The sequence below is a fragment of the Rhinatrema bivittatum genome, chromosome 17, assembly GCF_901001135.1.
Source record: "Rhinatrema bivittatum chromosome 17, aRhiBiv1.1, whole genome shotgun sequence".
Lineage (NCBI taxonomy): Eukaryota > Metazoa > Chordata > Amphibia > Gymnophiona > Rhinatrematidae > Rhinatrema > Rhinatrema bivittatum.
Window position 1 is genome coordinate 27,129,027 of NC_042631.1, and position 26,079 is coordinate 27,155,105.

General features: G+C 43.2%; 1 protein-coding gene across 3 annotated transcripts in view; it reads right to left on the reverse strand.

Annotated features, from left to right (window-relative positions):
• USH1C (USH1 protein network component harmonin) overlaps positions 1 to 26,079 on the reverse strand; it is a 117,854-nt gene that overhangs the window by 52,816 nt on the left and 38,959 nt on the right. For all 3 annotated transcript variants that reach the window (XR_003853284.1, XM_029582996.1, XM_029582997.1), the window contains exons 10-14: positions 23,938 to 23,997; positions 22,499 to 22,555; positions 17,816 to 17,958; positions 12,355 to 12,420; positions 10,375 to 10,499 (exon numbers count right to left, since the gene is read on the reverse strand). Coding sequence is in view for 2 of the 3 variants with exons in the window: in XM_029582996.1 (XP_029438856.1) it covers positions 10,375 to 10,499; positions 12,355 to 12,420; positions 17,816 to 17,958; positions 22,499 to 22,555; positions 23,938 to 23,997 (451 nt within the window). In the remaining variant the exon portion in view is untranslated. The remainder of the gene's footprint in view (positions 1 to 10,374; positions 10,500 to 12,354; positions 12,421 to 17,815; positions 17,959 to 22,498; positions 22,556 to 23,937; positions 23,998 to 26,079) is intronic.

The window sequence follows — 26,079 nt, forward strand, 5'->3', positions numbered from 1 at the left end:
CAATGAATACAGAAAATGGTTTTAAACTGCAGATATGAGCTGTCTCTAACAGTCAGCAAATACATTTACAACGGGGATTTGAAACTAGTTTTGAATGTATGATGAGTGAAAATAAAAGCCAACAAAGAAAGAAAGAAAAAAAGGTTAGTACAATGTAAAAGATGTCACCTTATGTTTTTTCCATGAACTTTTATTTCAACATATGGACAACTACACTATATTCAGAATGAATTATGCAATGCTTGCAAAGAGGACCGCGCTATTGCTCAGAGTTTGCTTTAGTGTTTCTCCTTTCTTAGGCAATTGAGAAAACACAAGCCAGACATCTCTCTCGCACATGACACTTCTAACAGTATACAGTATGGTGCATTACCTCATTTATTTTAAATATTTCTATCCTAGATGGTTTCAATAAAACAACAAGCACAATAAATAAAACAGTACAAAACAAATGATCTGCTAACCCACAAAATAAGAAAAGTCCCCAACTGTCTACCAATTCAGTTTGTATTTGAGATTATTAAGTGTAATAAGAATATTATTAGCCAGTGAGAGCTTGGACAATCAAATAGCTCTTTAGCTGTCAGGTAACAGATTCCATTTTACAGAACCTGTACCTGGTCTCACACAGTCTTAGCTGTCAAAAAGTTGGCACCTCCACTAGATGTCTACCTTGCAGTCACAGCTGATGTATTGGAATATAGATTTTCAAAGCAGAACAGATACACTGATGCAAATCCTCATATAGTGCTTTAAAAATCAGTAGTAGCACTTTAAATTTGATCCACAAGAAAACTGGGAGCCAATATAGGGAACACAAAATTCAAGTAATATGCTTTTAGCAAAAGGACCTCGACAATTAAAAAGAGAAGTCCATTAACTGCTATTAATCAAGTTGACTTAGGGAACGGCCTCTGCTATTATTGGCATCAGTAGCATGGGATCTTCTTAGTTTTTGGGTAATTGCCAGGTTCTTGTGGCTTGGTTTGGCCTCTGTTGGAAACAGGATGCTGGGCTTGATGGACCCTTGGTCTGACCCAGCATGGCAATTTCTTATGTTCTCATGTCACGGTATTCTGAGCATGTTGTAATGCCCCAATGGTGGACTTAGGGAGGCCTGGATTAACAGAATTACAGTAATTTATGATTTTGATGACTAATGCCTGCACCACAGATAAAAATGATCGACTTGTAGTAATGGCTGTAACCTGCGCACAGACACAGAATGGGATTTAAGCAGTAGTAAATTAGGCCATAAATCTTAACAGGAAACCCTGTTTATGGAACAGTTTTCAAAGTATAATGGAACAATTACAAGTAATCAAAGCAGAACAAGTAACAATAAAGGGAAATTGTTATGAGTAAGACAACTTCTTAGTAAAGTTTCATTCCCCCTCCCCATTTTCAGAATGTCTGCTCAGGTGTGCTGGTTGAGGGCTGGCAGAGAAACGCTGATTGATGCTGAACCTTTGCGGGTCACCCTGCCACTGGTAGTCATCTTGAGATGCATTTTCAAGAGAGAGGGCTTGGTGCCAGATTTAATACACAGGAGCCTTATTAAAAGGCGTCAAGATTCAGCTGTTTTAGGTGCCTTAATTAAGCTGCCTTGCATGCCAGTATATAGGTGCCTAAATGTACCTTGAGGTGCCTGAAATTAGTACAGCTAAATTAAACGTGACTTATTTTAGGTGCTCGGTGTTGAACATATTTTAAATGCAAAAGCATAGGTGCCTAGCTCTTAAACTTGGGCACCTACGTCTTCTGCATATGAGCCCCTTACATCTACCCATGACTTGCCCATCCTATGCTGCAATTGCATAGGATGGGCAAGAGACAAACAAGCATGCCCTGGGCCAGAATGAGCCATGGAGCTGGACTACATTTATTCTGTTTAGAACACTTACTTGCCTCAGGTTAAGGTGATTGTCCCTTGCTCTTATTTGGGGGGGGAAGAGGGGGAGAAGGGAGTTTTATTATTCATGCCTTCTTTTATGCACTCTGATTCGGGATACAGAGTTTAGGGAATGGGGGGTAGGAATGCAATCACTTCAGTTATAAATGGCTTTAGCTAGGTTTCTCAACCTTTCAAATGAACAGGCTTTTATGATTTGCAGATGATGTAATCATTTCATACAGAACATTCATGCAGCTCACATGTACCGAAAGGTTCCCTCTGACCCAATTATTACATCGACCTTTGCTTCCTTTTCATAGATACCGTGTCACATCAGTAGTACAATTGTACACAATGCACACATTGTAGTAAAAGATGATTTCTGAAATACAGAACTCTGTTTATCACTGCTGCATGATATTCTTAATTACTAAATCTATAGCACTGGCACACTGCTATAGATAATAAGATATTAATTTTACTTACCTACTGCTTACATATACTCACAATGCATTCAACAGGTCGCCTTTATAAGTGCAAGAAAGGAAAAATATTCCACCATCCTATATCCTAACAAATTTGTTTATCTCAGATTTTGGTGAACATTAATTTCAGCAGTTGCTTAAAATATTTTGCAGCACTATCAATGCAATTACATTAACCATGTAGAAATATGCAATCCCAGTTTCTTCACAACATAGACACATTTAGTAGAATAGTTACTCACATTTTTTGATCTAAAACACATTTTTTATTAATGCAGACACGTTTTCTGGTGCCAGACTTGTGAATTCATGAAATGTTGATAATGCAAATGAGGAAAGGAAAGGAAAGAAACCTTGACATTTTTCATCTATTCCTTCCGGGTCTCTTGATGACATTACAAGGCTAAAAGGACTGGCATTAACATGGGGCATCTTTCTCGACTCTGCTGACACTTTGTGTATATTACTTCAAAAGCCAATGAATCAAGGCAATGAAGCGCATGCCAACTACTCCTCCCTCAGTCAGCGAACTGATCCAGTCAGTTAAAAACAAGGCAGAGCAAAGGAAAGCAAGGGCTGGCCTTCGAGCGGAGAAGAAAGACACAGTAATAAGACAGCCAGATTCAGGATATGAAGGCGGGAAGGAACTGCCAACCTGCTTGTTCCGCGTCCCGATCACATCGGCCAGTTCATCCTCTGCCAACGGCTGATGTACAACTTCCTCTCCAGGTGCTAAGGAAAGAAGATGGAAGGAGAGGAGGAGAAAGAGAAATGAAAGGGCGATCAGAAAATTCTGGGAGCGCTTACGAAAGGAGTAGGATCCATGACAGATGCATTTGAAGATGGGACCTAAGAGGCCCTGAAAGCTTGTATACAACAACATCATCATCTGGGTTCAAGTTCTTTTGGTTGGTCCAACTATAGATGTTGTAAGACAAGCCAACTTGCCTTTCTGTTCATAAATGTTTAATATCATAGAACTTACAAAAGCACCGATTAATGTGAAAATCTTCCTTTCCACTTTAAAAATGCTGTGCGATATAGGAAGAAACCTCATCATACCACGAGATATGGTATGGGGCACTGGGGCATTTTTGAATGTTTAGGGTAGTTTGCACAAATGTTTTTCTTTATTTATTATAATTTAATAAAAACCCTCTCCCAAATGCAAATAGGTTCTAGCTGAATTAGAATGTTATGAATTTTACTTAATATTTTGCTTTGAATTTGTATTTAATATTTTTATTATAAATGTTGCTTTGTTATATGAATTGTGTTTGTGATATTGTATTTTACTGTATTTTTTTAAATGTAACTTTTTATTGTATTATTATTACAAACACTGCCAGCCACATATAAATACTAACATGTACCATCTGGAGAAAAAAAACATTCCCAAATCAAACTACAACCCTAAAGAACTATTCACACCCAACACCCTGCCTCATCCCCCCCCCCCCCCCCCCATTCCCTATGGGCGTAAACAAGAGTACGCGCGTATCTTTTAAAATCTGGGATCGGTGCGCACAAGGCTGCGCAAAATCGGCAGCCTGCGCGTGCTAAGCCGCGCAGCCTGCCTCCGTTCCCTCCGAGGCTGCTCCGAAATTGGAGCAGCCTCGGAGGGAACTTTCTTTCCGGCGCCCCACACCTTCCCTTTCCTTCCCCTAACTAACCCGCCCCTAATTCCCCCCACCTTTATTTCAAAAGTTACGCCTGCCTGAGGCAGGCGTAACTTGCATGCATCCAGCCGGCTGCCGACGCGCCATGTTCTGGTCTGGGGGCTGGTCCGGAGGCTGCGGCCACACCCCCAAAATGCCCCCGATGATGCGCCGGCCACGACACGTCCCCCCCCCCCCCCAGGAAAGCCCCGGGGCTTTGCGTGTGCCGGCAGCCTATGCAACATAGGCTCGGCACGCGCAGGGGGAGCTTGGGGCAGGTTTTTGGGGGATACGCACGTATCTTATGCACGTGCCCCTTTGAAAATCTGCCCCTATGTTTCTTCATGATTCTCATTGATCAAATGGCTGCTATATACTGCAGAATTCTTAAAGTCCAATTTTAATATGTTTGTAAGCTGCTTTGGGCATTCTCATTGGGTTCAATAAGATGGGATGCAAGTCCAAACAAGAAACAGAAATGATTCGGGCTGGATGGTAAATGTACAATATCAATGTGTGGGAAATAAAGGCAAATAAGAATAAAGTTAAGGGCCTGATCGGTGATGCCGTGGCAGTGCTGTGGACCCCGGATTGGCTGGACCTGGGGGTGCTGCAGAGACAAGGTTCACAGCCCCTGGGGATGGGGGGAGTGGGTCATGGTTAGCATTCAAAAGTACATATAGGGTCTTTTTTGTTTTGTTTGTAGCATTCAATAGTGACATCTAGTGGCCAGATTCAGCATGGAAGCTGCCTTGGTGTATGGTTCCAAGCCCAGTATCATTGTTGTAATGGTTTATGTGCATGGTCAGTCTGATCTAGGTGGGTGGATCTGCTGCTGTAAGTTTATCTAAAGCTAGGCAGCCAAAATTGGGCCACCGATTCAAACTATGCATTTCTACAGGACTATAAAGTTGAGCAGGAAAGGGAGACTGGATGGGCCATATGGTCTTTATCTGCTGTCACATCATGTTCTAAGCTAAAGCTGGTTGGTGCACATCTACTCTTGTTTTCAAATATTCATGAATAAAATCTTCAACCGTAATTGATACTCAATTAGAATTGGTCTCTACTGGGCTACTGTGCCATGAGTCTTCATTCGCAAGTATCTGGGGATTTTCTTCCCTATTTTATATCCACCCCTCCCCCTTTCCAACTCACAAACCCAGTCATTACAGTGACAATCCTCATTTGGGGAGGGGGGTGGGGGCCATGCACCATGGCTCCTTAAGGAACCCTGCAACAGTCTTTCATTTGGACACAAGGTGCCGCCATTATGAGAAGATGGGTTAACTCCCTTGGTAGCTGAGCTTTAAGTACTGAATGCTTTTCTAAGTGCTTATTTCATTACAGAACACATTTTTAAGACAAAGTTTGAAGTAATATATCATGTGTGCCTCTTGGAGAAACGGGCAGCATATGTTTACATTTTCTGGTTTACACACAATGAGATTTGTGTTCCAGAATTGTGCTTGATGTTTGAATTCTGGTTAAGCCTTCTCCGGAGTGTGTATCTCTTTTGAATGCAGTTCAGCGTTTCAGCCACCAGAGGTTCTCTCTACTCTAGGTGAAATGCCAAAATTCTCCATTGGAAAGGGCTTGGGTTTCAGGGCCAGTGCTACCCATTTCACTGCCTTGTGCAAACAATTACCATGCTGGCCCCCTTCCCCCACTGATTCTAACGGAGCCCTTCATAGGCTTCTCTTCCCCTACCCCTCAACAATAACTTTACGAGTATCTGAACACCATTTACAGTAACACTGGGATTAGAGTAAGATTTCCAGATTTCTGGTGAGTGAATCTGGAACACTTGTTCATGGTACTTCCAGTAGTGACCAACAGATCATATGGAGGTGAGGGGGATGCCTGGATTGTCCCTATGAAAAATTGTAGCAATCTACTTTCAAAATATACCAAAAAGCACACGCTTTAAATTTTTTAGACCACAATATATTTCAAATCAAGTACAAAAGCCTCAGGGCTAGTGGGTATGATCTCTATACAAGAGAATTATACATCAGAAAAAAAAAATCAGATAAAATCCAGCTGTTATCAGCATTTAATTTCTGTGTGAGAGACATGTCCAGGTCAGAGACTTTGAACTGAGTCCCAGGATATTTTAAACTGATGCTATTAATATTCTTTAATAGATAATAAAATAGCTTCAAAACTTTGCAATCCCTGGCTTGAATTTTCTGCTAGCATTGTCTCTTTCTAAAATGCTCTGTTCTGGTTTCTGTCCCTGTTTCCATTCTCTCTCCCTAGTGTCCTTTTCTCTAAGTTCTCTCCTTTTCTTTCAAAGTGATTATTTTAATACTTTCTTTTCCTTCTCTATCCGCTCTCTTCTCCTGCTTCTCTCTCTCCTCTTCAGATTTTTCCTGCCTGCTCGCCTTCCCCCATAGCTCCCCCTTTCTCTTCTCTTTTTTCAAAGCTCAATTCCTTCCCCTATATTATCTTCCTTCATCCTCTCAACCCATCACTCTCCATCACCCCATCCCTGGTCCTTTCTCCCATTCCCTTTCCCTCTCCTTCCATCCTCTCTCTCTCTCACATTTACCCCTAGCCAGGGCACTTTCTTCCTCGTCACTTGTACTTCCTGGCCCCTGCCCCCATTCCTAGTCTTCTCTTCCTCAAACCCTGGTCCTCTTTCTCTCCTCCCCCCTCCTTCTCTCCATCTCATGTCACCTCACTCTCTGACCCCAATCCCAAGTTCAATCTTTGCTCTCCTCAATCCCTAGAATGCTCTCCCCATCTTCCCTTGACCCCCCACATCTCTCCCCCACCATTGGAAGGCTTCTTGTCTCATCCCATCCTTGGAAGGGTCCTTCCTGCATTCTCCTCTCTCTCCTGAAAGATCTCCTCACATTCCTCCGCCCCCCCCCCCCCCGACCCCAAAAAAGCTCTCACTCATCGCCTTCCCAGTCCCCCCCGGATCCTCGTTGCCCTGCAATTGCCAGGACCGCCTGGCCTCCTTCCCGCTTGGCAGAAGTGGTGCTTAACTTGTTGTGCTTTGTGGGTCCAGTCTTTTGGTATGAGCCACATAAATCCCACAGATCTTGTGCCTCATACCAGGAGGCTGGCTCCTCACAGCACAGGAAGACAACACATTAAGCGCTGGAGTGCAATAGGGAGAGGAGAGAAGAAGCCAGGATCTGCACTGCTTAGACTCCATGGGTAGGATCTGCTGCGTAACGTCACTCTCTTGGAGCTGCTGCTGCCCTGTGCAAGCGCACAGAGGGTCACGCCAGCTCTGCCCAAATCCTGCCAACACTTTGGCCATGTAGCATATTTTAACACGACTCGATTCTTACCTCATTTTTACATTTAATACCCTATAGTGCAGGGTATTTGGTTGTCAAGAAAAAAATGATCAGCTCAATATTTTGTAAAACATCCTAAATCATGGTCTAATACCACATTTTTTTTTTTAAATGAAAAAATATTTCAGCAAAAGAGCTGAGCCAAAATAGTATCCAAAGATAATCAATAGTTACCATTTTTAGCTCTATCCTCCTCTGTGTAGCAGTATTAAACATTGATGTTGGCGAAATCAACGAGGCTCGATATCACATTTATATTCATTGTACAGGTCAGAGAGGAAATGTTATTTTTGCAAACTTGGGACAAGAAATTTTGAAGGCAATTGTCAAAAGATATTTACGCAGGTAAAGATGTCCCGACTGAACACTGCCTTCCTCAAACGCATCCGAAAGTACACGGAGCTTCCATAGTCTTGTGTACTTCTAGCTGTATTAGGAGGCGTTCCTGTGGGAGTTTAGGAAGGGGAGAGGAAAAACGGCACACGTACATGGGATGTCGGAAAAGTACATGTGCTATTTTGATGCTGCTTCACTGGCTTGCACAAACAGCACCTGCTCAATTGAAAGGGAAACCCTTTAAGAACTTGTGCCCTATGGCACGTATTCTGGCCACAGTGCGGGCCCATTATTTATTTATTTCTTATATTTGTATGTCTCTGCTCACAACAGAGCACATGCAGTTTACATCTTGCCTCCCCCCTTCTATCCCCTAAGCAATAATGCATTTCATGCACACAGGATGAAAAATCGAGAATTGCAGATGATCACATGCTGGGCCATAGCAAAAGATGTTTCTCTGAGGGGGTATGCCAGCTGGGGGCAAATAATGTTTGTTCATTTCTTTTTTTTTGGATGGGGGGGAGCTAATTTTCACAGAGAAAAATACATGTACACTTTCACTTTGCAACCTATTAGTAAAGCTTTTCTCTATGGTTTTTCTCCTTGGAGGTAATTCCTTAAGGCAATTCATTCATCTGATCTACTCGTCCTTTGTCTTCTCTGGGATTTTGCAGCTGGAAAGCCTACAGACAAGTATGGACTGCAATGAATGTGCCTACATGTGTATACGCTGCGGGCTGCTAAGAGGAGCCTGCTGTTTAAAATGATTTCTTTTTGATTCTGGCACGCTCTTTGCAACGTCAGAGCTTAACGTTCAATGAAGGTCGATTGCCAATTCTTATGTGTTGGAAGCTGTCTTATTTAAAAAAAAAAAAAAAAAAGCTAGTAGACTAAGGGCCTAATTTACTAAGGCTGCCCCCCCTCCATTTTATTTTTATGGGGAAAAAAAGCTTAAGAAACCAAGTCCTAAGTGCTCTAATTAAGTCAACTCACATTAGTGCATAAGACGTCGGGGTGAGCACAGAATCCAGTGCTGCTTCGTCACGTAAGCACAACACGAATCGATACTCCTGAACATAAGCATCGCTTGATATTTATCGGGCTCACGACCACAGAGAAGAGACATAGGTTACGATGAAGTCGGTGGTGAAGAAAGCAGCAACTAGTGCCACATAGCTCTGGAAGATAACACCACACTGATTTCTCTTCTACTGGGCAATTGCTTTCATTCCAGGAGCTCAAGATTTGTGGCAGTGCTCAGAACCATAAAAAACAATTGTGCACTAGTGCCAAGGTTTTTAATAAACCTGTCTAAATAGTGGTATCCACGTGTTTGGTGGGGTGGAGCCATTTTGGATAGAAAGTTAACGATCATGACGACTATCGTTACTTTTTGAATACAGTATTAAGAGCATGCCAAAATTTTCTTCTTCACTATAAATGCCCGACTGTATCACTTTTAAACATTTAAATTGCGCAGAGTTACGGTTTGCTGCACAAAAACAAAACAAAACAAAAAAAACATGATTGGGAATACATGTCAGGATATTGTGTGGGAAGTATCAATAAAGAAAAAAAATCAATATTCAAAATGTGTTATGGTGAGACACCCTGCAATTGTCCACATTTACATGTTATTGCAAAATCTTAGACTATGGGCCGGATTTTAAAAGGGTTACGCACATAAGGTATGTGCGTAACCCTTTTAAAATGGCCCTGCGTGCGCCGAGCCTATTTTGCATAGGCTCGGAAGCGCGTGCAAGCCCCGGGACGCACGTAAGTCCCGGGGCGTGGCCGAGTGCCCTGACACAACGGCCTGTGTTGGGGCCTGCCACGCCAGCATGCGTAAGTTACTACTGCCCGGAGGCAGTAGTAACTTTTCAGATAAAGGTAGGGGGGGGGTGTCTAGATAGGGCCAGGGGGGTGGGTTAGGTAGGGGAAGGGAGGGGAAGGTGCCGATACAGTACAGTGTGCTGGAGCGCACTGTACTGTATCGGCCTGTAAGTCTGGACCTGAGGCAATAGAGGGTAAAGTGATTTGCCCAAGATCAGAAGGAGTGGCAGTGGGTTTTGAACCCTGGTCTCCCTCGTTTGCACCGTACTGCTTCTCCTGCCAGAAACGTCTTCAGTTTATGTTTGCACCTGCAAGTCTGTAATGCCTATCTCCGTTCACCTCCATATCTTGTTTCGGAAGCCTCTGAAAAGACCCACCACAAAGTCTCCATTGTACGAGCGGGTTTTCTGTTGTCTGAAGTTAGCCTAAAAATGCTAAACGGTGTCATTTCTAATTTCTTAAAAACTATTCTTTTGATCAGTTTATCCAAACACCCATACCAGTTTTAAGATTTCAATCTGAAATAAATAAATAAGCCTTGCAACAAAGCTGGACTTCGCAGCAGTTTTTCTATGAGGCTGCTGAAGCAGCGACAGAAGAATTCAGGAACACTGCTGCCTGATCCCAGCTCACACTTTCACAAACCTACAACAAACTCTCTCTCTATTTATCAGCCCCTTGTGGTTTATATGATTTCTTTTTTTTTTTTTTAAATGGAAACGTAATTGTAACCAGTGCAATGCTGGCATACAGAGTTTCTAAATAACGCAGCGACGCTCACTTTGTGCGTTTTCATCTCTTTGAACGACGACGACAGATTATTTCGTTTACTTCCCAACGCTACTTACTTTTATGCTTAGGCGGCGGAGGTGGATGTACTTCTGCGGCTATGGATTTTTGACTCTTGGGGGGTTCCTTGTGCCCCCAGTCTTCTTCCCAATCCCTTTTAAATTTCTCCTCCTCGGCAATTATCCTGGAAAGAGTGTTCAGGTGCACATAAGTTGGCCGGACTGATGGGTGACCCTTTTCTCCCCTTAACTACACCTCAGCTATTAACTTTCACCATGCTGGGGTGCAAAGAGTGACCTAAAAATTAAAACTACATAGAACTCTTTCAGTGGGGCCCTCCCCCACATAGACAGCTTGTGGTCTTCCTCTCTTTCATACGCAGTCTATAAAAGCCACGGAAATGCATTTATTTCAGTTAATGGAACGATGCTGTGGTTTGCTGTACGGTTCATAACCAGAGTTCCTAGCGAGAAGCAGGCAATGCCATATTACAATGCCAGGGGGTCCACAGCCCCCTAACTCAGACATATCTGAGGGGGGGGGAAAACCATAGCTTGCTTAAACCTTACAGCACAGAAGTAATTCCTCATGGTATTATTTAATAACGTCGCTCCATGTGCTTAGAAGTCATTGGGTTGGTGCCCAACATTCACGGTTGATAAAACGATTGGCAATCTTTCCGTACGGCTTCTGACAACCCCAGGCAGAGGGCAGGCTCTCGCACACCGTCAGGTGATTTAGACACAGCAGCATCTGTAAAAACCCTTTTATAATCCAGCAGTAACGCAAAGTAAGAATCTTCTTTCACTTATGAAGAACTTAAGGCCGAGTCTTTTGAAATCATCTTTTAAATTTGTATATTGTACACATGCCGCTCTCAAATTCCCCAAAAGATTCAAAGGGTTTGCCTGGGTAACTATCTGAGTTACCAGGGCAAAACCAGGATTTGGAAATCCCTTCCCCCCCCCCCCCCCCCAACTTGAATTTTTATGCTGACAAAATGTCAAGAGATAAAAGGAGGCAGCGATGGAGGTGTTTTGGGGGCATGGCTAAGTTATAGCTGGTAAAACGCTGTCGTTGAATCTGTTAAATCTGGGTGGAAAAACTGTCCTAAAGTTATCCAGGAGTATTCGGTGGCAGACTTAACCAGCCCAGTGCCGCTGAATGTCAGGGGAAGTTATTTGGGTACCTTTCCTGCTCACTGGCCCACTGAATATCAACCTCAGAATGGGCAAAGTCTAGATTATCGCCATCTCAGCCATCTAATCTGTATCCCAGTTTATATCCCCTTTATGGCTGACCTAGTTTCACTAAATCCAATCAGGATATTGTGGAAGTTGCCTTACTGGGTCAGACCAAGGGTCCATCAAGCCCAGCATCCTGTTTTCAACAGTGGTCAAACCAGGATACAAGTACCCAGCAAGTACCAAACTTTAAATAAATCCTATGCTACTAATGCCAGTAATAGGAGTAGCTATTCCCTACGTCAGAATGATTAAAAGTAGTTTATTGACTTCTTCTCCAGGAATTTATCCAAACCTTTTTTTAAACCCAGCTATACTGACTATCTTAACCACATCCTCTGGCAATGAATTCCAGAGCTTAAGTGTGCAACGAACGAAAAAGAATTTTCTCCGATTTTTTCCAATGTGCAACTTGCTAACTTCATGGAGTGTCCCCTAGTCCTAGTATTATCAGAAAGAATAAATGACCAATTCACATTTACCCATTCAAGTTCTTCCATGATTCTATAGACTTCTATCATATACCCTCTCAGCTGTCTCTTCTCCAAGTTGAACAGCCCTAACCTCTTTAGCCTTTGTTCATCTTTTAGGGAATTTGAGACAATAGACAGGATTCCAATATTTACAAGGCTGAAAAGTCAAATTTTTACCAAATGCCCTGGGAGAAACAGCAAGCTTTGTTTTATGGTTAAATGTACACACATACCTAGATAAACATCACACATATCTTAAATATATGCCTGCAGGGTACAAACATACAACAATGTATATTTACTGATAAGCAAATGAACTTACTTATCCATTTCCTTCTGATACCTGACATCTTCTTCTGCAGTCTTTTGAGAAATGTCCAACTTCCTTCTAGAAATAGGTAAATACAGACACATGGTTTGTCCAAAATTTGTCTAATTCTTGAAATGTCACTTCTAAACAGAGTGCAGCAAATGTAAGAGCAGGCTTCTAATGACTTTTTTAATCCACATAATATGTAGGTTAAGGACAAGCATGTGCATAATGTGCCAATGTTCTCAGCGGCCATGCAGTGAGGCACAATCTAATCAGATACAGTTCTGGGAGCTCATTTACTGAGTATCATGAATCAGTGGTGAATCCTACAGAGAGGGTTGAAAGTGTCAACTTACTGTACAGCAGGCTATACCGTTGAAAAAGAGAGCATACCTGTATAGATTTCAATCTGGGAGGTAGTAATGCAACAGGTACAGAGACAGATTGGGAGGTGAGGGTGGATGTTAGCCACAGTGTATGATGAAAATCAGCATTTTCTAGTAATCTCCCATGTCTTTATCATCTGCAGCTGAAAAGCAGGTTCTTTTCATGTTGTTAGTGTGGCACTATATTTAGGATGCCAAGATCTACTTTCTATGCTCTTTCTCCATAGTGGAGGCTAAGATCATCACTTTTGGGATGGGTTCTATCCCCAGAAAGCCTGAGAAGCGAGAAAAGGAAATTTGGTTCTTACCTGCTAATTTTCATTTCTGTAGTACCACAGATCAGTCCAGACTCCTGGGTTTTGCCTCCCTGCCAGCAGAAGGCAACAGAGAAATTTTCACCGATACTATACATAACCCAGTATGCCACCTGCAGCTCCTCAGTATTGACCTGTACCCAAGCCAAGATGACAGCAACAACCATAAATTTCTAAGTAAGCTTCTAAGCAAACTTGCTCCCCTCCAATGAGCCAGAAGAAGGTGAAATTGCCCAAAAAGACAATGGAAAACTCACATAAGAACATAAGAACATGCCATGCTGGGTCAGACCAAGGGTCCATCAAGCCCAGCATCCTGTTTCCAATAGAGGCCAAACTAGGCCACAAGAACCTGGCATTTACCCAAACACTAGGAAGATCCCATGCTACTGATGCAATTAATAGGAGTGGCTATTCCCTAAGTCAACTTGATTAATAGCAGATAATGGACTTCTTCAAGAACTTATCCAAACCTTTTTTGAACCCAGCTACACTAACTGCACTAACCACATCCTCTGGCAACAAATTCCAGAGATTTATTGTGCGTTGAGTGAAAAAGAATTTTCTCCGATTAGTCTTAAATGTGCTACTTGCTAACTTCATGGAATGCCCCTTGTCCTTTTATTATTCAAAAGTGTAAATAACAGAGTCACATCTACCTGTTCTAGAACTCTCATGATCTTAAAGACCTCTATCATATCCCCCCTCAGCCGTCTCATCTCCAAGCTGAACAGCCCTAACCTCTTCAGCCTTTCCTCATAGGGGAGCTGTTCCATCCCCTTTATCATTTTGGTTGCCCTTCTCTGTACTTCACCATCGCAACTATATCTTTTTTGAGATGCGGCGACCAGAATTGTACACAGTATTCAAGGTGCGGTCTCACTATGGAGTGATATAGAGGCATTATGACATTTTCTGTTTTATTAACCATTCCCTTCCTAATAATTACTAACATTCTGTTTGCTTTTTTGACTGCTGCAGCACACTGAGCTGACGATTTTAAAGTATTATCCACTATGATGCTTAGATCTTTTTCCTGGGTGGTAGCTCCTAATATGGAACCTAACATCATGTAACTACAGCAAGGGTTATTTTTCCCTATATGCAACACCTTGCACTTGTCCACATTAAATCTCATCTGCCATTTGGATGCCCAATCTTCCAGTCTTGCAAGGTCCTCCTGTAATGTATCACAGTCCGCTTGTGATTTAACTACTCTGAATAATTTTGTATCATCTGCAAATTTGATAACATCAAAAACAAAGACTTGAAGTGAGACAAGACTCAGGATACATGAAGTGGAACAACACTCTGGATACATGAAGTAAGACGAGACTTCTAAACATGAAGAGATGAAATCTGGATACATGGAGTGAAGAGGAACTCTGCTCATGTATATGAAGAAACTCTGGAAAGCCTGGAGTTGCTTGAAGAGGACTTGGTCAGTACTGGACATCACGCGCCCTACACAACCTAGCCGGACTGGTCTTGGACCACGCCGGCAGCGTGCCCTACACAGCCGAGGTATGCTGGTTGCGGACCACTCTAGTGGTTCCCCACACAAGGTGGCAGAGCTGAGTCGGTACTGCACATCACGTGCCCATATACTCAGCCAAGACAGGTCACGGACCAAACTGGTGGTTCCCCACAGGGAAGAAAGAAGATGAAATGAAGACTCCGATGAAGCCTGCTCCAAAATGCACCCTGCACAACTGATAAAGTCTAGGCAGGGCCACGCTGGAATGGATCAGATAAGAGTTCATTCGTGAAGAGGAGGCAGGGTGCAGACTCCAAGGATCCAGGCAAGGTTTAGGATTCGACGGGATGCCTCTACGACGAAGGTTAAAATAAGAAGCTGGAACCTTATGGAGGCTTGCGCTGCCAGGACGAAGATCAACCGGATAAAGAAGACATCAAGACAAGACATCTGGAGACCTTGAAAGGCAAAGATGTAGCGTGAGGACATCACGAAGACACAGGATCCTATATAAAACGAAGTGCCTTGAGAAGCAGATGACGAGAAGTCCTAAGGAGGACTGGCTCCTTGCGAAGGCAAGGAAGGAATGAAGACAAGATCTTTTTATAGGCAGAAGAGGCGATTCCCTAGATGACATAACTGGTGGACCTCCTCCTTCGCTGTTCCTTTAAAAATGGAAAGAAGAGCCGGCCTCACCCCTAGGAGGAAACAGGCAGCAGAGCAGGACTCTGGACAGCGGCCCTGCTGCGATGCTGAAGGCTGCAGAAGGATAAGCAGGCCTCTGGGCAGGCCCCAGGATGAACAGTGGCTTCCCTGCCGCGAAGGATGGACCAAAGTTGGCTTCCTGCCATAGGAAAGACAAGGGAAGCAGGCCCTCTTCCCCCGGAGGGCCCAAGGTAAGATGGTGGCCTCCGGGCCAAATGGGGACGCCAATCGGTGGCTTCCTGCTGCAAAAAGAATAGCAACGCGGTTCCTACCACGAGAAGAGCGGGTTGGCGGCGTCCGTGCCGCTTGGAAGGTGGCAGCGTGACTATGGCCACGCAAGTAAGCTGTCAGCGGCCTCCGGGCCAGTTGGAAAGTGCACTGGCGGTCTTCGGACCACGCCGGGAGTCTCAGTGCGGCTCCAGCCGCAAGTTGAAAGCAGGGACGGCCTCCGGACTGCAGGAGCTGCAGTAGCGCAGCTCTGGCCTCGTGGGAAGCACAACGGCGGCTCCGGCCATGATAGCAAGACATTGGCAGCCTCCGAGCTGCTGAAGAAGCCATCACCACACAGAGAGAGAGAGAGAAAAAGGTGAAGGTACTGCCCAAACAGAGCAGAATCGCAACAATGGGCGGCCCAAGCATATGATCCCTACATAGTAGGTTGCTTCGCCTTCGCTGGGCACCCCTGCAGAAAGGTCTGCAGGCCCTGGAAACATTCCACCCAGTAGGAGGAGGATGGATCTATATCAGAGTCCATAGGCCCAACCTTGCTCTCTCCAACCTCTTGGGGAAGCTTCTGCCCTGGGGAACAAGGGAGGAGATCTGGCCATTGCCTTGCCTCCCCCTCCACTGATACCATAGGCTAAGGGGATGTCCCAACATGGGCAAAAGCAGTCGTACTCAAATCACTTTGAGCCTCTAAACAGCACTTATACAAACGGAAAGAGAGTGAGGACTGAATTGCTATCAGATGGCACACCTCACAACTAGCAAGGCACTTGGAAATGTTTGTCCCTGGAGCCTAGCTCTCCTGAACTTTGGCTCTAGGTGGCCTCCTGTGCGCACACCAATGCCACCTGGGCGTACACGCACACCCCTCCAGGACATATGCAAATACACGCTCATGTTTAGGTCGCAGTCTTATGCGCACAAGTGCAAATACATGCTCAAGACTAGGTCACAGGCGTACACACTCAAATCTAAGCCGTGGCCTTACATGCACCGGACCCAGGACATGCAACCACCAAGCGGTGAGAATGCGCATACACGTCTACACGCTTGAGAAAAGAACCGCTGCAGTAGCCTACCACACAACTAAGTAAAGCCTGCCTGCACCTTCAGTGCATTAAGGCCTGGATAAGTTTAATATCTGGCACCGAAAATCATTGGCCTGAAGAGCTTCTCAGCAGCTCAGGCCTCTTGATTGAGAATCCATGCAGTCTGGGGCCAAGAGCCAGCATCTCGCTAAACATGCTTTGCAGATAAGCAAATTAAAACTGGCAGAAGACTTCTACCAGAACCAGGGACTCCTCAGTGCAAGTGCCTCTCTGCAGGACAGGGAACCACCGGAGAAAGTTGAAAAGTTGAGGAGGGAATTCCCCTGCCTATCCCATTGAAGCTGCTAGGGAATAAAAAGTGGCCACCGTTTCCGCGCTGATAGGGAAGGCTCAGTGCCAGATCCCATTATCCGTAAGGCTTGTTCTACTGGTGCGGTCATGCTTGACGCAGACCCTTGAATGCTTTTGCTACATAGACAAGCTGTTCCTCCCCACACCCACACCCATGGCACCAACAACACCTCAACGGCAAGCAGGGGAGCAGTCTCTCAGCACCATGGAGACTCTGCAGGCAGAGAAGCTGCTGAAAAACCCCATCGCTAAGTTCCCTGAGCTGCTAAGGTAGTTTCCCCCTGGAAATTTGCTACTGCACAGATTCCTCTATTTAGTTCCTTGTTCTCTTTTTACTCTCAGAGAACAAATAAAGATACATAGAAACCAACACATTCCTTTGTTGCAGAGGTTCAGGTTCCAGGACCAACTTAAAGAAAATAGCCACTCTGAGCCTGTAGCTGCCTCAGCAGCCTCGTGAAGGGGAGGGATCTGGACCACCAGATTTTCACCTCTCAGAAGAAGGGAGCGACCCTACAAAAGGATCACCAACCCCCAGGCTCATCCACCTTGACCAGACAGGGAAGGACCCACTAGGACCCAAAACCCCCCTGGGAAGAAGGCACATAAATCCAAAACAGTCTCCTGACTGAGAACTGCAGGTTTTGCACCACCTACCATCTGCTGGAGACAGAGAAATACTGGAGGGACTGCAGATGGCACTCTCGATTATGTACAGTGTTAGTGAAACCTTCTCTGTCTCCATCTGCTGGCAGGGAGGCAAAAACCCAGGAGTCTGGACTGATCTGGGTAAGTACAGGGAATCCTTGTTCTTTCACATCTTAGATTGCCAGGTAAGAAAGTAACTGTAGGTAAAAGTGCCACATGCGTATGCATAGCTAAGCTAGACTACGTGGTTGCCTCATGATTTGCACTCTCTAGAGAAACCCGGTCTGATCAGACCCAGCCATTGACACTGCTTACATCCTCTCTTTCTCTTGCTGTTCCTTGATGATCTTGTTGGTCTCCAGTGCCATTCTCTTCTGCTGCATCAGCTCCTGACGCTCCAGCTCATGGCGGCGTCGCTCTGTCAACCTCTCATCTTCTGTCATGAACAACTCTCTCCCCTGTAATCAGGAAATAAAAAAGGGAATCATAATATATGGGAAAAATTTAAAAAAAAGTCAAGATTTAAGGGGGATGCAGTATAAGTTTCCGTTGTACTGCTCTTCGCCTGTGCGGGGGCTTTCCATATGAGGATTGGTGCCTCCGTGACGTGCGAGAAATGTAATTAAATGCCTGGCACTTTGGGACGCCAGCTCTGGGGGGGATTTTCAAAAATTGTTCATTTTTGGAAGATGGTAATTCACTGTGTGTGTCAGTTACAGATATTCGGCTACCTCTGCGCACTCATGTGTTCCTTTTTTGACCAGCTGCGAGATGTAGCCCCTGGGGCAGGGGTTTAAATGGCATTGGATAAGGAAGGTCCTGTTGCTTGCAAAAAAAAAAAACAACTCTATTCTTTACTTTTGGGTGGGCAGGGACCCGGCAGATCTCACATATCGGTGGAACCAAATACATCTTCTGCGTAACAATGAAAAGTATGTTGAAAAGACGGATGTGACGGATGCATGAATTCAATCACTGCTGCACCAAGCACGGAGCCTTATTTTAAATGATTATCAAATTGGATTATTTTACTGGTTTATATTGGAGGTCTGATGGGGCACTTAAGATGACTGAGAAGGGGGGTGCGGGGGAGGGAGGAATGTCAGGGGGCATACATGCCCATAGGGAGGTGCAGGGAAGGGTCAATCAGTGCATCTCCCCAACTGCTGAAACTTAATAAACATATTTAAACATTAAAAAAAAACCAAAAAAACTCTCACTTCACACTGCTAAGTGGACTAAAATGTGCTCCACTGTCTTTCCACATCAAAAACATTCTTGAACATCCTGGGTATCTTGCAGATCCACTGCAAGCTCGTTTTTAATAAAGGAAAATCCCTAGGGAGTTTCCCTTTTAAAATCCGAGATTGACAGGGACCACGGATACAAAAAACCTACCCACAAACCCTGTACCCGCTTTACCACAGGGGCAAAGTGCACATGGTAAAGCAGACACAGGGATATGAAAACAAAATCCCCCATGTACACTCTGCCTATTCCGTCCCACCTTTCCTCCAGTGGCTAAACACATATCTACTGTTTCACTGAATGCAAACTTCTGGCCACTGCGGGGAGGGCAGTTTTTAGCTCAGAGAATTTATTTAGGTAACTGTCTATATGTTCTCATGAAGAGGTGTCAAAAACAGGCTGAAATATTTGCATATAGCGAACGTGAATGGAATTGATCTGCCCATGCCTCGGCTATCCTGAAAGTCTGGCTAGAGTTTATTAGAGCAAAAGTTTTCATTTTTTTTCCGTTGTTTTACATTATAGAAAGAGTGCACACTATTTTGCAAATAGTGTGCACTAAAAATGATAGAAAAAAAATCCCAAAATTCTGTGTTATTCTTCTATTGTTTCATTTTGAAAACGACAAGAAAAAGACAAGGTCGACGACATGGTCTATGCTGTTTCAAATGAATGCACATCCCTAATATGTACACACACACACACACACACACACACACACACACACACACACACACACAAAGGGAGAACACAGTGAACATCCTCAGCTCTTGGCTCCATACAAAATGTCTCAAATCTTTTTAAATGGATGAAAGAGCCAGTTCATAGCAAATTGTGTAATTGCCAAATCAGGGATACGAGCGAGTTCATTACTGGCTTGAAAAAACACCCATAAAAGTGAGAATGAAAAATAAACACGCGGCAAACCACACAAAATCCCAACAAATGTCCTCAATAGTTACATTATAGAAATAGAGAGAAGCACATAAAGGTCTCACATTTAAGATGTTAATAGAAAACTTAACAGTGAAAAGATAAGTAAGGAAGAAATAAAATGGAAACAAACTTGTGGGTGGCTTTCGATCTGTGCGCAGAAGCATGAAGTCTATGGGCACTTTTTACCCTTAGATTTTTATGTCAGAGGGGGAAAAGTTCCCTTTGAACATTCAGTAGGGAAAGGTTCTGCGCACAGATCTGCGCTTGCTACTTTTCCAATAAAATTACGCGGGAATGCGCCTAAGTGCTAGCCCCACCCAGGAAACGCCTGTAAGTGTACGCGCATAACGGCACGGCATGCATATTTTTACACGCAGATTGAAAAATTCTTGCCCAAGACCCCGTTTCCATACATAAAAACACAATTTTATGCATGGAAATGGCATCGAAAATTGCCTGCCATAAGATTAGTGAGGTTGATACTGAGCAAACCTCAGATTGGGAAAATTACCCAGGTAACTTTACCAGATTACAGTGGAACGTAGCTAGCTAAGTGCTCAGGTATTAGTTACCCAGGTAACTTTACCAGATTACAGTGGAACTTAGCTAGCTAAGTGCTCAGGTATTAGTTACTCAGGTAACTTTACCAGATATTCAGTGGAACTTAGCTAGCTAAGTGCTCAGGTATTAGTTACCCAGGTAACTTTACCAGATTACAGTGGAATTTAGCTAGTTAAGTGCTCAGGTATTAGTTACTCAGGTAACTTTACCAGATTACAGTGGAACTTAGCTAGCTAAGTGCTCAGGTATTAGTTACTCAGGTAACTTTACCAGATATTCAGTGGAACTTAGCTAGCTAAGTGCTCAGGTATTAGTTACTCAGGTAACTTTACCAGATTACAGTGGAACTTAGCTAGCTAAGTGCTCAGGTATTAGTTACTCAGGTAACATTAGGACAGTGATATTTTCTGACCAGACTTCTGCACATACATTTTTGAAAATTGCTACAATATATGCCATTGAATTCTCAATAGGCTTTACCCGCATTAAATGCGCTTAATGCAGGTAAATGGCTTTTGAAAATTGCTACAGTAGTACGCTACATTTACATGAGTAACTTTGAAAATTCACCTGCATGTGCACTTGCTGGCTAGCCCTGTCCCCCCAGAATGCCTTTACTGATGCACCTTAAATTCTGTGCACACAAAATGTATGTGGTCTGGGGGGTGGAGGAGGAAATATTTGAACCTTGGGTTTTGTACGGATAAATCAAGTTACACACACAAACTCTCAATATCAACTTCAATGTTTTTAAATCACAGAATATGAATCTAAATATGCCACCACTATGAATAGATTTAACAAGCAATATTTGAAAAACATTGCAAAGAGCAGGTGAGCAGCACACAGTTTATCTGGATATTTAGAAGAAATTATCCGGATAAGCCTACCACTAAATATATCCAGATCAAGTTATTTGAAGCACTTTAAGCCACCTTCTCTCCCCAGACCATAACTTCAGCTGGACAGTGGTAACCAGCTTGAAGTTTTACCATTGCCTCAGAAACATCTCCCGTCCTGCCTCTTCTTATGGGAGTAAATTTCACCAGGACAAAAAAAATGTACCCACTTAGCAGTGGGGGACAGTGGTGTAATTTAAACCCCAAAGGTTTGTTCAGCTGACTCCCAAAGTTAGTTGGACAAATCTTTTGAAATATCAACTTCAATGAGAATAGCTCTGCAGTTCTAGAAAATTGCAGATGGAGCTTAAATGAATCATCTTCCAATACCAAAGAAATTCAATCACTGTCCACGTTTGAAAATACTTTAGCTCATATCCAAATCACACACACAATTCCACATACTGCAGGAACAATGTACACACACGCACACACAATCAAGACTGATTAGAAAAATAAGTTTCCTAGACCCAATGGTAGCGTATTAAAGGGCACTCATGCCATGTCACAGAAAAAAAAAAAGAATTAAGCATAATTCTATGCCAGGTCAGCTTAAAAAAAGGCCCTCAGGTACAAATAAGATGTACACTCACATACAAAACCACCCACCGTGTTCAAGAATGTCGCATTATCCACTCTCTATGTTAAGTAACAGCTGTTGCAGAAAATTACTAGAGCAGATGTGGCTGCTTTGGATAAATACACGTGACCATTTCAAGCAGAGAAATGCAATTACTATAAATGTACTTTTCTGGCCACTGCAGCTCTGTGTGTCACTCCGCAGGAGATCTAAATTTGGTTTTCATAAAAATCCGTGCACACAACAATCAGAGGGGTTACCTTTGGATCAGAGGGAAGGATAAACTGCAAACAAGGGGCCGCAGGCTGCCATGCCCTTTTTCCATACAGTGGGTGGGAATGATGTTTCTTCCCGCTTCAGCAGGAAGGCATGTGACAAGCGAAAACGATAAAAGCGGGGTGGAAAGCTTGCCGCCGGGTTGAAGCAGACCGGGTTCCCCTACGAACTCAAATGAGGGAGCCCATGTCCTTAGCTCATATTTAGATTCCATAAATTGAAGTCAGAGAGCCAACTAATTCAAACCTGGAGGTCCCTAACGAGTGAAAAGGACTGCAGAACTCTGCTGCAAGAGTAGAGCCATCAGCCACGCCTATAAACAATTCCCCATATTCATATCTGAAAGGCATACACCTGTTGCCCAGTGTTGTCTGGCAGAACAGAGCAAGTGCTAGTTCAATGGCGAGAGAAGGCAGCGAGCGCCATCCGGAAAGTCATCCATGCTGCAGCAGCTGGCTGTTCAGTCGGTCCAGGTTTACTTTTTATTTTATTACTTACCGCTCCCGCTACCACAGTGATGGTCAGGGTACGACTGCTCTTCAGCACTCTCACCGCCTGCGGAAGAGAAAGGCGACGAATTACGGGGAGAATGCTCGTGGGGGGGAAACGTAGACTTCTCAGCACAAAAGAACATAATCCGACACGTTCCGTAGCCCACGATCCCGATCAATAGCCATGCAAAACTGCCAAGGTTCAAAACTTGGAAAGCAGAGATGGAAAGAAAAGGGCAGGTGAAATATACTACGTGGGGCCACTCATATAGCACAAAACTCACACACTAAAGGTGTGCTTTCACCTTCAGCTCTTAATTTCATCTACCCCATTTCATTTTTTGTGCAACTATTATTCAGCAATAATAATGTTATTTCTCCCATTTGGAAGCAGAGTCAGTAGAGGTGGTTACCTACTTTAGTGCTATACGCCTTTCTTTTTTTTTTTGGCTTGGGGAGGCAAAAGTAGACAGGCTGGCATGAGATACATTAATTTATAGCAAAATTCATCAATGTATTTAGAAAAAATGTTAACTATGCTTTAAAAGGTGATTTTGCGATAAATTATAACATAGCGAACTGCTGCCCGATCTTCTGTATTCTGCTGTGCCAAGATGGTTTCCTGTACCCTAAGCTTGTCTGCTGCCAGTTGCAGCCAGAATCCTTACGCCCTTCAAGGTGTCCATACTATCAGTACTTCCTTCAGAATTGGGGTGCTAATGCTTTGACAACGCAGTTTTTATCAATAAAAGAGGATGGATGATTAAAAATATGGGGGCAGATATTCAAAACACAGCTGGCTATCTAAGCAAGCGTTCCAATTATGATAACAATATACCTCAACACCACCACACTATTCAACAGACTAAATAAAGACTCTTAAATCAAGCTTATATCATCACATTTTATAATAAAATTAAGTTACGTTTTTGTTTCCCTTTTTCTATTATGTTCCATGTTTTACTGTATACTGTACCAAGTTTTATTTCCTGTTCCATGTAATTAGCATTCTTACATGCTTGTTTTTTCAGTTACAATGTAAACCGAGACGATATGCTAATTCGCATGAATCCCGGTATATAAAAATGTTAAATAAATAAATAAATAAATAAGTAAGTCAGCCAGATAGACCTATCCGGCCAATGTAGATGCATAGCCATGCAGCTGAATACCCCCGGATATATCACTTCTTAGTCAGAAATGTCTTATCTGGCTAAGTTTAGACCTGCTATTGAGCAGGGCTAATGTAGACAGATAACTTATCTGGCTAAGTCTGAACATCGCTACTTTTGCCCATTGGTGCCTTCAAGTTATCTGGCTAAAAACTTAACCGGATATGTGACTTAACTGTCTAAGTGGCAGCTACTGAACATAGACAGATATTCAGTGTCTTAGCCGGATGAGTCTTATTTATCCAGCTAAGTAGTTATTGAATATCAACCTTACCTCCTTGTGGTCTACATTAGAGAAATCCACTCCATTTACTTCAACTATTTGATCTCCCATCTTAAAAAAAGCACAAAAGATAAAATTGCATCAATCTACTTGTATTGTTTTACATGACTACCTATTTTTTTCCAAAGCTAGGTCAGACATTTTTCCCCCAAGCAATTTCATTGAGGAATACAGCTTATCAAACTAGAGTAGGAAATGACCACGATTACTAGTGCCAATGAATTCTTGAATAAATGAGTTAATTACAAGTAATAATTCTGTCTACCTCTGTGCTTGGCAGTAGTAACGAGCGATACCTTGCAGAAAATTTCTGCTCAAGTCTACTCTCCCATCAAGGCCTGTGGGGCTCAGGCATACCATGGAGGTGTTGGCACGGGAGCCAGAGAAGATGCACAGGTAATGCAGGAGTGGCACTGAAGAGTTTATCCTTACAGTCAGCAAGGGAAGACGAAAGAGCAATGGGCAGCTGTAATGGTAAAGGTGAGATGACGCAGGTACTCTCAAACAATCTCCATGCAATTAAATCAAATCTTCTGTGCATTTTTACTAGAAGGGGCTAAGTCTTGTTAGAGGATCCCCTTTCACAGGTACTGCAGTTGGAGAGCGTCCTGCATAGGTTACGTTAAGGTAAGGAAATATCTGTGACTTTGCTATTTTTTTCCTTGCTTTTTAAAAAGGTTCTTATTATCGTGATTTAGGACCTCAACCTGATAAGCCCCACTCCTAGGAAAATCCTCATACTTGGGGTGAGTTTACAATCGCAATCTATGCAAGCTGGAAAATGTCCAGTTTGCAGAGATTTAACAATATTTTGGGGTTTTCTTTTTTTTTTTTTTCAAGAAAGGGAATGGAGGTAAATAAAGACATCAAGTACACACATCAGTGTCACAGATTTTGAAAGGCAAAGTATGCACGGACATGAAGCCAAGGAAGGTAGATGAAAGCCGGGGAGGGGAGTAAGTATAGAGAGAGTGTAAATGTGGGACGAGGGAATGGGAGGCTAGAAGAGGACTGAAAGACAGAAGGGCAAATGAGAGGACAGGAGGGGAGTATGAGATGGAAAGCTTGTCATTTATTAACATTGTCCGAATGGTCATCTTTTCTTTCACTTTGTTTTTATAAACATAGCCCCTGAAGCAGCCCATGCTGTATGGGTGAAACTCGGCCCGAGTCTGGCATTGGTTTGTTTTTTTTGTCATTTCTGATAATTAAAGCATCTCCTGACACCAGTCTAGTCTATTCTTGTTCTGGTCGCATTCTTGGTATTCTAAGGCCCAGTGAACCATTTGTAATGCTGCCCTTTCACAGTTGGGATTGTTGCTGTTTAAGTCCTGAAAGTCAGTGCTGTTTCTGTACAGCAGGTTTTGAACATATGTTCCCAGGGTCTTTTTTTTGCAGAGTTTTGTGTTACTTCACAAATTGTCTGGTAGTAGACAGTTTTGCATTACTATTACTGATGTGCCAAGTATTTGAACATTTTATTTTGTGTGGTGCGGTTAAGCTAGGTAGAGAGTATATTGTACAAATCTATTCTTCTTTTACCTTTCATCACTCCAAGTGACAGAAAATCTTCACTGAAGTCAACTTTGCTGTTCGTACCTCTCACTGTTTATGTAAAACTGCCCCCCCCCAAAAAAAAACTCACCCCGAGTTACTAGTGCCCCCTCTTATAGTGGCATAAATAGTAAACTTACAGGTTGGCTTCTTATGCGATGTGAGAGCAGGGAAATTAGCCTAACCACGCTCCCCTTTTTTTTCTTTTTTAATTGCGGGCACTATTTTCGCTATATTTATAGCATTTTGATGAATCTAGGGCTTAGTTTGCCCCGTCATCCCCCAAACTCTTCTGTCCAGAGACAACACTGATGTGCACATAGTTTTTTCAGGAACATTTACATATATTCTTTAAGTACGTGCTTACGTGCAAAACCCTCTCCGACCCAACCCCTGGGAATGCCTCTGCTCATGGTGTGTAAACTTGCACACATGCTGGACATGCATGCATAAGCTTATCTGTGTATTAGATGGGTTTTGAATTTTGAAAAACTGCCCATGGAAACAGCTTTAAAAGTTAATCTAAGATGTAAAACTCAATAACTATCCCTCTACATCAGCCTTCTCCTATTTTTCATC